The sequence below is a fragment of the Rattus norvegicus genome, chromosome 4, assembly GCF_036323735.1.
Source record: "Rattus norvegicus strain BN/NHsdMcwi chromosome 4, GRCr8, whole genome shotgun sequence".
NCBI lineage: Eukaryota > Metazoa > Chordata > Mammalia > Rodentia > Muridae > Rattus > Rattus norvegicus.
In genome coordinates, this window is record NC_086022.1 from 157,746,177 (window position 1) to 157,757,332 (window position 11,156).

The following is an 11,156-nucleotide window of genomic DNA, read 5'->3' on the forward strand; positions in this document are numbered from 1 at the left end:
CACACTCCAGTGCAGTCCCCATGCCGAGGAGTAGTTGGCCAACACAAAACAGATCTCATAATTTTTGGTTTTCATTTTTTTAAAATATCTTTATTTTATATTCTTTTTTTAAGGATTTACTTTATGTATGAGTACAGTGTTGCTGTCTTCAGACACACCAGAAGAGGGCATCGGATCCCATTACAGACGGTTGTGAGCCACCATGTGGTTGCTGGGAATTGAACTCAGGACCTCTGGAAGAAGAGTCAGTGCTTTTAACCCCTGAGCCATCTCTCCAGCCCTCGTTTTTTTTTTTTTTTTTTTTTTTTTTTTTTTTTTTTTTTTTATAATATGCGGCTTTTTGGACTAATTTTCTTTTTTTAATCTGAGTGTCTGTTTTGATTTTTTTGTCTTTTGCTTTTCTTTTTTTCTTTCTTTTTTCTTTTCTTTCTTTCTTTTTTTTTTTTTGAGAGAAACCATGAAGTTGGGTTGGTAGGGAGGTGGGGAGGATCTTGGAGGAGTTAGGAGAGGAGAGAGGATATGATCAAAATATATTGCCTAAATTTTATTTCATTTTTAAAACTTTTGGTGTACATTATCTAATTAAAAAAGGATTCAGGACACTACACTGTAGGGGAGAGGTTGGGCCCTTACCTCAGACCTTCTAGAGATGAGAGTACAGAACTGGTGAAGGCACTCATCAGAGTTTTAGAATCTGAAATGAGGAGATGCGGTTATGAAGCTTCACTCAGAGCAGAATTTCCAGGTAAGTAGAAGTCTTGGAAGAAATCAGTTACTGCCAGAGTTAATGTTCTTTCAGGCTTTACGTCATGCCGACTCTTCACACTGATGCTCTTTATATAACCCAAGGACAGGTAACCAGACACCCAGAGCCCCGGAGGACCAGAAGGCTGACATCCTTGCCTGCCACAGCAGGTCTGCAGTAATTCACCATGAGTCTATTTGCTGCCTATTGGGTTTTCTGTGCTCCCCTGTAGTACTCCCCTGTAGGGCTCAGAAAACAACCCAAGTAGTGAAATGGATCAGTTGTTATAAACACTTTCTGCTCTTGCAGAGAACCAGGATTGGGTTCCCAGAACCCACATATTGGTTCACAACTGTCTGTGACCATCAGTTCTAAGGGATCTGATACCCTCTTCTGACCTCCATTGGCACCAGGCTTGCAGTGTCATGTCCAGACACACATATAAGCAAAATGCTCAGACGTATAAAATGTAAGAACGAAAAGGATCTCCGAGTTCCTGAGCTTTGTAGATAAAAGCATTTATTCATGGGGAATAGATAAACAGCTTACACTGGAAAGGCGGAACTGCAGTCTTACGCTCAAAATACCTCACCACAAAAAAGATCTTTTTAGTGATTTGAAATTTCTGCATAATAGTTCGTACAGCAGTTGTAGCCTAAGGTCCTTCCCTCGACGACAGAAGGCATGTATCACAAGACTGATCTACATTCCATCTTCTGTCTATGTAGATTAACTCATTCATCTTGGACATGCCCACTTACGCAAACAAGCTTGACTTCTCAGGGATTTAACACATGGACATGTACGCACGAGGATAGGTTATGGTGGGAGATTGCTGGTTTTCCTTTTTTAAACCAAGGGTTGAGTGTAGTACTATGTATAATAGCTACGGTACAGAGTCTGCTGAGGCGTTGGTTAATAGTTGGGTGGATGACGGGGACATTATGTGAGTGGACGCAGAAGTGCCATGCAGTCTCATATCTGAGGGCCAGACACGTCAACCTGAGCAGGCTAGGGTAGTAGCTTAGTTGACAGGATGCTTAATTACCGTGCACGAAGCCCTGGCTTTGATTCCCAGTACCACATAAGACTGGGCATAGTGTTCCCTGCCTATGATCCCAGCCAATAGGAGGTGGAGGCAGGGGGATTTGAATTTCAAAGTCATTTTTGGTTGCATAATAATCTTGAGGCCAGTGTGGGATTCTTAAGACCTATTTTTTTTAAAGAATTTTTATTTAATGTACACGAATAACATTGTAGCTGTCTTCAGACACACCAGAAGAGGGCATCGGCTCCCATTACAGATGGTTGTGAGCCACCATGTAGTTGCTGGGAGTTGAACTAGAACCTCTGGAAGAACAGTTGGTGCTTTTAACCTCTGAGCCACCTCTCCAGTGCCCCCCACCCCCTTTTTTAAAAGTCAACCAGTAAGAAGAAGAATGATTAGGAAGAGTCTGGGGTGGACGTGTGAATGTTGTGTGCATGTACGGATCAGTCATGTCGAACCTTCCTAATATGTACAATGAATATATGTTAGCATGCGAAGTAAGAGGGCAGAAGAGAAGCTGTATGCTATTGAAATGTGTTGACAGGAAAATTGTGTAGTCAGCTGGGGGTGGTGGTGGTGGCGGTGCTCAGCTCTGGTACTGTAACAAGAAACCTGTGAGTCTGAGGCTAGACTGTGCTACCCAGAGACCCTGGAACAAAGCCAAGCAAAACCTGACAACAAAAGGAAGGAAAAAAAAAGTGGAACGGTCACGAACAGATTAAAACATGATACCAGTCAACCCTGGGATGCCGGGCGCAAATATGAAAGTAGGTAAGCAGGTAAAATCTTTCGAGACAACCTTTTCTTCATATCTACAGTGACCAGCAGCGTGGGCACATGTCTTAGGCACATCATGTATCAGAAGAAACAGCTAAAATTCTTGCAAAGGTTATCTCTTGGAAGTAGGGAGAGATGGGAATTACTGGGTGCTGGAGAACCAGCCCTTCTGCATTTCATTATTAACTAGTTCCTTTAAAATTGGGTGTATATAGTACTTTATAGTACCATGGTCCCGAAAAAAAATTAATTTGAAAAAAAAAATCCCAAAGAGAGTGTGCCTGACACGTTTGGCATGTAAAATACCTAGACTCAGGTTTAAAATCCTTTGATACTGCTGTCGGAGTGTGCAGTGAATTGAAGAATTGTAGCTTCACCCATCCCATCCTCCTTCTGTTTGACATGAGTTTGGAGAGAAAGGAAAGGTACGTTTAGAGTACTGTCTTGTTTTATGTGAGGCACAAAGTCTCGCAGGAAAAGCCGAAGAAGAAGGCGGGGCCGGGTATGTGCTGCACACTCCTAACCACAGCAGGAGATGGCAAGATCCTGTGTAGAAAACAAAAAGAAGGAATTCAGGAGCTTAAGAAGACACCTGGGAGGCAGAGGCAGGCTGATCTCTGAGTTTTAGGCCAGCTTGGTCTACAGAACAAGTTTCAGGACAGCCAGGTTTACTGTCTTGAAAAAAACAATGAACCAACAAACCAACCAACAAGCAAAAAGGAGATGAGACATAGATGGTTGTATGAACACACAGAATATACAGGGAAGAGAGCGCTCCAGGCTACAACTTCCGAAACACTCCAGGGATAGGAACAGGCTTATGTGTTCTCTGTGCTCACTTAGGAGTAGTCATGGACACTGAAATGATCTCAGGATGATTCTAGTAGGCGGCATTTGGCACCATGTTCTGTCCAAAGTCTAACTCATCACTCCTTGCTTCCAGAGACCTTTTATTTCTGTGTCTTTCTCCCCTGCCTCCCCACTAAAAAATCACTGCTACCACCACACAAATGTACAATAAAGAAATATCTTTCACTCTGGACAATAGCAGCCTCCCGCACAAACTAGAGGATTTAGATGATGCTATGCAAGAAGAGATTAATACTGGAAACAGATGAGAACGTTATTCATTGCACATGGCCGAGTCAGGGATGGGAATAGAATGAGTTGAATAAAACTTAACATTGGTGGAAACAAGGGGGCCTGTTAAGACATTGGTCCCCACGGGCCAGAGATTCGGAGTCAACACATCTGGGATGGGGCTTGAAATTTTGTGCCTTTAGTGTTTTCAAATGATGCTGATGTCAATAAGAGACCTTTCTCTGAGGGTGGCCAGGCTGTCTAAGGTGTCCCGCTCACAGGTCACCCATCACCAGTATTCACCTCAGAACATCTGCTTAGGTCCCCAGTGCAGCATCTTCACACATCCGTACTCATATGGTTTCTTTTTGAGGGGGCTTTGTCCTGGGTACAACTGGTAGAGTGCGTGAGCTCTTCGCTGAAGGCTGCTTCCAGAATGCCCTTTACGGACTGTCTTGCTTTCTTCCTGAAGTCTTTTCCCAAGAGGGCATAAAGGAAAGGGTTGAAACAACTATTGGCAGATGCTAAAGCAATGGACATGTGGTCCCAGGGTAGCACAACTTCTCTCAAGGCGCTTTCTTGGTCAGTAATCACTAACAGGATTCCAACAATATGGTATGGAATCCAGCAGACAAAAAAGACGGTGACCACCGCCACGGCCACCCGAAGGGTTTTGTTCCTCGACTTGGTGAGGTTGGTTTTTCGCATTCTGAAGACGATGAGGCTGTAACAGGTTATCATGATGAAAAAGGGCACCAGGAAGCCCACCACCAGCCTCGAGATGGTGATTGCCACCTGAGGTGTCCACGCGTGATTGCCATACATCAGTTGGTCAAAATAATCATCCGGGAAATCATGGGCGTATAAAGGACTGCTAGAAGCAGTGAGGGACGGCTCTGTGTGGGCAGAGAGAAAAGCACCAGTGTTCAGTGTGTTGGATTTATGATCTTCAACAGGAAACCCGCCGGGTATGGTGGCTATGAGCACAGTAGGAGGCTTCCCCCCATAATGGGGTTGCTGACTTGCTGAGTCTTGAGAGAATGGGTCTTCAGGAGATGTGTGGAACGTTTGTGACTGGAGAGCAGTGGTAGCTGTCCAAAGGTCCCTTGCTGGTACAGAGGAAGGAGCTGTCCTGTCATCCACATGTCCAGTGGAGTTGTCAGGAGGGTTGATTTCTGGTAGATGTGAATTGTACATGTAGTCCCAATAATCATATGCCCTGGAGGAATCAAAGTTATAGCCACATACACTGTAATCATCCACAACGAGCAGATCACGGTATACAAATACCGGTATACACATCACAAAGGCTACCACCCAGACGCATCCACAGACGGCGAAGGCTGTTCTCACGCTCCGATGGTTCTGGCACCAGATCGGCTTGTGCACCATCAGACAGCGGTCCAGGCTAATGGCAGTAAGCAGGAAGACACTGGCAAACATGTTGAGGATAATGACGGACGGGATAAGTTTGCACAGGAACAAGCCATAGGGCCAGTGTCCTCGGAGAATCAGGTGAGCCACGGAGAAGGGCAAGGAGAGGCAGCAGAGGAAATCGGCCAGGGTGAGGTGGAGGAACCAGACTGTGTTCACGGTCCTCTTCATCTTTACGCCAGCGACCCACAGCACCAGCCCATTGCCTGGCAGTCCCAATAAACACGTGAGACTGAGAATGACCATGGAGGCAATGTCTTGGGGTTTAAACAGAGGCCGTGAGTGTAGGTCAGTTGAGTTGGTGTCAGCAGTGAAAGACTCCATTGCTCAGTCTGGGAAACGATAAAGAAAAGTGTTAAAGCTCATTGTGAGTTTATAAAGATAAAGTCCCTATGTGATGTGCATCCTCTCAAAGCCAGAGGCCCCCTCACAGAGCCTTGTTTGCACGCCTTCCTCAGAATAGACACAAAGTGGCATTCCCTGATAGACAGTTTAAGGTCTATAATATTGATTTAAATGTGTACCTAAACGGTAACTTTATTTGGAAGTCCACATCAACTTAAATTTTCCTTTTTTGTTATACCTCCCTACTTTTCGTTTTTTTTTTTTTTTTTTCCAGTGCACATGCTGGGCAGTGCTCTGTTACTGAGATTCAGGCTTACCAAGCGGCTTTCGGCACAGGGGTCTCCATGTTGTAAAAGCTGGCTGACTTCCAACTGATTGTATTGTAGAACAGACTGACTTGAAACTATGATTCCCCCTGCCTCTGTCTTCTGAGTGCTGGCCCGATAGTCATTGTTACCAAGCATTGCCGTGATATGTTCTGTTCAGTGTCTGCTGCCCAAACTTTATAGATGCCTAAATGAGTAAATATACAAGACCTCGTGGGCAGACTCTCCCCAGTCTGGAGTCATCGGAGGACATTACAAACTTTAGCACACCGACAGTAGCTTACGAAGGCTGAAATTTGCATATTCCCATTCATTCATTTATTCATTCATTCATTCAGTGAATGTGTGTGTGTGTGCGTGCGCGCCTGTGTGTGGAGGTCAGAGGACTACTTTTGGGACTTAGTTCTAGCGTGCACCCACTAGCTGGCCCTCAGGGCTCCTTCCTTCCATCTTTTTTATGTCTATTTTGGTTCTTTTTTTTTGGAGCTGGGGACCGAACCCAGGGCCTTGCGCTTCCTAGGCAAGCGCTCTACCACTGAGCTAAATCCCCAACCCCGTCTATGTACATTTAAAAAACAAAATTTAACAGGTTTCAATTTTGCCAGGTGGGGTTGGGGATTTAGCTCAGTGGTAGAGCGCTTGCCTCGGAAGCGCAAGGCCCTGGGTTTGGTCCCCAGCTCCGAAAAAAAAAGAACCAAAAAAAAAAATTTTTGCCAGGCATCTTTAAAATTTGATGGTGATAAAATACACATACAGCATAGAGTCAACCTTTCTAATGAACCGTTTCAGGTGCACAGTTCAGCAGTGCCTGCCTTAGTCACTTTGTATACAACTAATTTCCAAAATGTCCCCATCTAATAAAAGCATATGTATGTATGTATATATACACACACATATAATATAATATATATGTTTTGTTTTTCAGGACAGGGTTTCTCTGGGTAGCCTTGGCTGTCCTAGAACTTGCTCTGTAGACCAAGCTGGCCCCAGACTCAGAGATATCTGCCTGCCCCTGCCTCCTGAGGGCTGAGATTAAAGGCCTGCACCACCACTGCCCAGCTGAAATGGACATTTTAGTGTGTGCGCAGCACTCTTTGTTTATCTAGTAATATAGCAGTGGCCATTGGATTGCTTTTACCTTTAGGGCACTTAAACAGCACATTCTCTGCTTTCTATTGCCATGATGAAAACTGACCAAAACACAACTTGGATAGGAAAGGGTTTTATTTCCTACCTATTCCAGGTCACAGTCCGTCCAATGAGGGAAGCCAAGGCAGGGAGGGACCCAAAGGTAGAAATGGCCGCAGAGGCTACAGAGGAATGCTGTTCGCTGGGTAGCATCTCATGTCTACTCACACGAGAGCACAGTGGGCTGGACCCTCCCACGTCAATGTTAATCAAGGGAATGACCCACGGCCTTGTCTACAAGCCAACGTGACGGAGGCTCTTTCTCAATTGAGTTTCCTCTTTCCAGACAACTCTGGTTTGTAGCAGGTGGTGGCAGGGTGGCAGCTATGGGCCTGGGGCACAGTACTTTCTAAACTTGCTGTTTCGGCTCAAGTCCCACCTTACACACATTTAATTTAAGGAAGAGACAGAGTTTCTCTGGTAGCCCTGGCTTTCCTGGGACTCACTCTGTAGACCAGGCTGGCTTCAAACTCAGGGATCCACCTGCCTCTGCCACCTGAGAGAGAGGGACTTAAAGGTGCGCCACCACGCCCAGCTCGCACGGTAATTCTTAATTCTCTTCTTCGTGGTTTGGGGATACTTTTATCTTCTGCTCTTACTTTTCTGCTAAAATTGCGTCTAGAACTCAAGCCAAGACCGACTTCTTCCACAATGCAGTTCCCAGCAGTTTCTCCTCCCAGGCTGTGATATCGTTCCCTGATTCTGAGCACTCACACAAGATACCCTTTCTTCCCGCATGTCTATTCCTTCAGACCAACACTGTTTGACATTCATAAGCTGGGAATGCTCCTATAATGGCTTCTTCCTTTCTCTACATTAAATTTCTACCCACCAAAATACTTACTCCTCAAGGTTAAACTCAATGTATTTTATCTAAAATATTCTCCTAACAATCCTTGAAGAAGTTTTTCGGCCTCTCACTTGTGCACGTGCCTGTATTAAGTGCGTGGTTGAATCTTTTCTGAGATGCTCTATGAGCAGACACACTTTATCTTCTGTTGTAATTTTTTTTTTCTTTTCTTTTTTTCAGATCTGGGGACCGAACCCAGGGCCTTGCACTTGCTAGGCAAGCGCTCTACCACTGAGCTAAATCCCCAACCCTTGTAATTTTTATAATGGCCCTAAACTGTGTGATGGTAAAAGCAAGATCTGCCTATAATTTCTTTATGCCTATGTTTATAACCCTATAGGACTTGGCATATGGATAAATGGTCACTTTTCTTTCTTTCTTTTTTTTTTCTGAGATGAAGTTAGGTTATATAGACCAGGGTGGCCTCAAACTGGAGTCTGCCTTGGTCTACCAAATGCTGGGATTACAAGGCATGCACCTCCATGACCAGGAAAATGCTTACTTTTTGGGTTTAAATTTTTCCATTTTCAATTACATCTAAAATATTAGTCCTTAGCCATTTCAGTTTTTTCCAGATGGCTTCTTTTTTTTTTTAAGATTTATTTATTTATTTATTATATATAAGTACACTGTAGCTGTCTTCAGATACACCAGAAGAGGGCATCGGATCTCTTTACAGATGGTTGTGAGCCACCATGTGGTTGCTGGGAATTGAACTCATGACCTCTGGAAGAGCAGTCGGGTGCTCTTAACCGCTGAGCCATCTCTCCAGCCCTCCAGATGGCTTCTTAATTCCTATGCTGTCTCTTCTAAATTTCTCTTTTGATTTTAAATTCCCAAATATTACTGGATATAGTAACAGTTTATATTTTTAAAAATAATTTATTTTCATTGCATGCGTGTTGTTGTTTTGCTTGCCTGTGTGTCTGTGGGATGGTGTCAGGTTCCCTGGAATTGGAGTTATAGACAGCTGTGAGCTGGGACTTGAACCCTGGTCTTCTGGAAGAGCAGCCACTGCTCCCAACCATCTCTTCAGCCTTCCAAATTTTTAGTTTTTAATTTAATTTAATTTCGGTCTGTTTGTTTCTACATGGAAGCCCGGACATTTGGAAGTGATTCTGCTGACCTTTACAAAGTTTGCGACAAGCTTTGTGTGGTAAGCAGAAGTTAAAATAATGAGTCAACCAAACGAAAAAAGGAGAAATGGTACCCACTCTCATCTCTGTCTGTTTTAAGTCCTACTGTTGCCTCGTGTGAATGGCAAGAACCTGGATCTAGTGTCCCACCCCAACCTTACGGTGCACCATCCCTAAGATGCTGAGAGGAAAGCATCCTCAGAGGCTGCTAGGAACAAAACAAACCCCAGTCTCCTCGATTTGCAGTTCTTGATGGTGAGATTCTGGAGATGGTGTGGCTTTCACACGACCATGGCTGGGGAGAGTCACGGCTGCCTCCCCTAATAACTCCTAGGTTACTGTTCTGTTACTGCAGGGATCACACAACTGAGAGACGGTGTTCTCGATAATAAAGTGGACACAGCAACTTAAAGCAAAAGAAGCTGAAAGGAACGAAATTCCAGTATAAGAGCCACTGAGTCCCGTTATAGTTTAAATATCACAAATTATCTGCCTTGAGAGTGTTTGCAAGTCACACCCTAAAAGTCAACCAGAACAAGGCCACATTTCCCCAAGTTTTAAGCAAAAATAAAAATACCTCTATGTTTAATATTATTAGTTACTTTTTTTTTTTATAAAGACGATTTCAGGATTGAGTTGGCCAGAAGTAATTAAAAAGATAACGTGCTGAAACTAAAATGTATCTATGATGAGTAAAAAATTGATTTAGGTATCAAATAATAATTATGGAATGACAGAAGAAGCTACAATAAGGAGCAGCTCGAAGAACAGAAGAGAGATTTACAGAGGGCGGCAGAACAAGAATCCACATATGGGCATATACCCCCACACACATACCAATGCATGTGTGTACATCTGCTCAGTGATTGCAGAAACAAAACTAACGGGAGAAAACGTGGTCAGAGGTCGGGAGAAGCAGCCACGTTCCATGAAAGGGAGTAAACGACATAAATCCATTATTATTTTCAGAATGATTATATTAAAAGCCAAGGCAGATAGAATATATAGCATTTAGAAAAAAAAGTAGACATGGAGAAAAGGCAGGAGAAATAAAAGTTAGGGAAAGAACCAGATACGATTGTGCACACCTTTAATCCTAGGAGAAGGAGATATCTCTCTGAGTTTAAGGCTAGCTTGAACTATGTGGTGAGTTCCAAACCAGCCAAGGCTATCTATAAGACTCTCTAAAAAAAATGAAAGTTTTAGGGAAAGAATATAAGGAAATAGAACCCAAGGAACTGGAAACCATTCTACATAAATAGCAGGCCCAACCAAGCATGAACTCTAAGGCTCGTCGGTGTTTTCTTACCAAGAGCACTGAGGTGGAATCAGAAGGCTCCAGGACTGATGATCTGTGAGCCACCAACAAATCCTATCTGGTCCAGCCGCCGTGGAGGATGTTGGACTAGTTGCTGAGTGCTTACTTTTCCCAGAGTAAAGGGAACTCGGGATCGAGACTGCTATCTGACTGCACAGGAAGGGCTTTTCCATGAGTCACCTCTTAAATTAGCCAGCGTAGATAAGAAAAGCAGAAGGACAGAGGAGGGCGGGTGGAGGAGGACGATCAGGGCGCAGATATGTCCTGCAGGAACCTGCCATCCTAGCTATGAAATGCCGAGACACAGGCAGGCAGGCAGAAAGTTCAAGGTTTGTCTGTGCTACAGTGAGTTTTTTTTTCTTTTTAAATTTATTTTGTTTTATCTTTTATAAGTATGTGTGTGCCATCTGTGGTTGCTCAGAGAGGCCAAGAGGGGATGCTAGATCTCTTGATACTGCAATGTAACGTGGGTGTTGGGAACTCGGGGTCCTCTGCAAGAGCAAAGCTGTTCTTAACCTCTGAGCCATCTCTCCAGCCCCATAGAATGGAGTGTTTAAAAGATTTATTTTCTTTTATGTGTAATAGTTCTCTCTCTCTCTCTCTGTTTATACATATTCGCGCCTGGTACCTATGGAGGACAGAAGAGGGCATGGGGGTCCCTGGAACTGGAGTTATAGTTGTCAGTCCCCCATTATCTCAAAAAAAAAAAAAGTAATAAAAGATCTAAGGTGGGCTGGAGAGATGGCTCAGTGGTTAAGGGCACTGACTGCTCTTCGAAGTCCTGAGTTCAATTCCCAGCAACCACAAGGTGGCTCACAACCGTCTGTAATGGGAATCTGATGCCCTCTTCTGGTGTGTCTGAAGACAGCTATAGTGAACTCATATAATAAATAAATCTTTAAAAAAAAA

General features: G+C 43.9%; 1 protein-coding gene across 2 annotated transcripts; it reads right to left on the bottom strand.

The window, feature by feature from the left end:
• Positions 1-1,242: 1,242 nt before the first annotated feature.
• C3ar1 (complement C3a receptor 1) lies at positions 1,243-10,433 on the bottom strand. Of its 2 annotated transcripts, XM_006237314.5 has the most exons (3): positions 10,239-10,433; positions 3,954-5,416; positions 1,243-3,116 (listed from the first exon to the last, which is right to left on the bottom strand). In XM_006237314.5, exon 2 carries the CDS (start codon positions 5,406-5,408, stop codon positions 3,990-3,992), a length of 1,419 nt encoding a protein of 472 aa, XP_006237376.1. In that variant the 5' UTR covers positions 5,409-5,416; positions 10,239-10,433; the 3' UTR covers positions 1,243-3,116; positions 3,954-3,989. The 2 variants fall into 2 exon arrangements, with proteins under 2 accessions (XP_006237376.1, NP_114449.2); NM_032060.2 differs by lacking the exon at positions 1,243-3,116 and having other exon boundaries at positions 3,508-5,416; positions 10,239-10,354.
• Between the last annotated feature and the right edge of the window lie 723 nt (positions 10,434-11,156).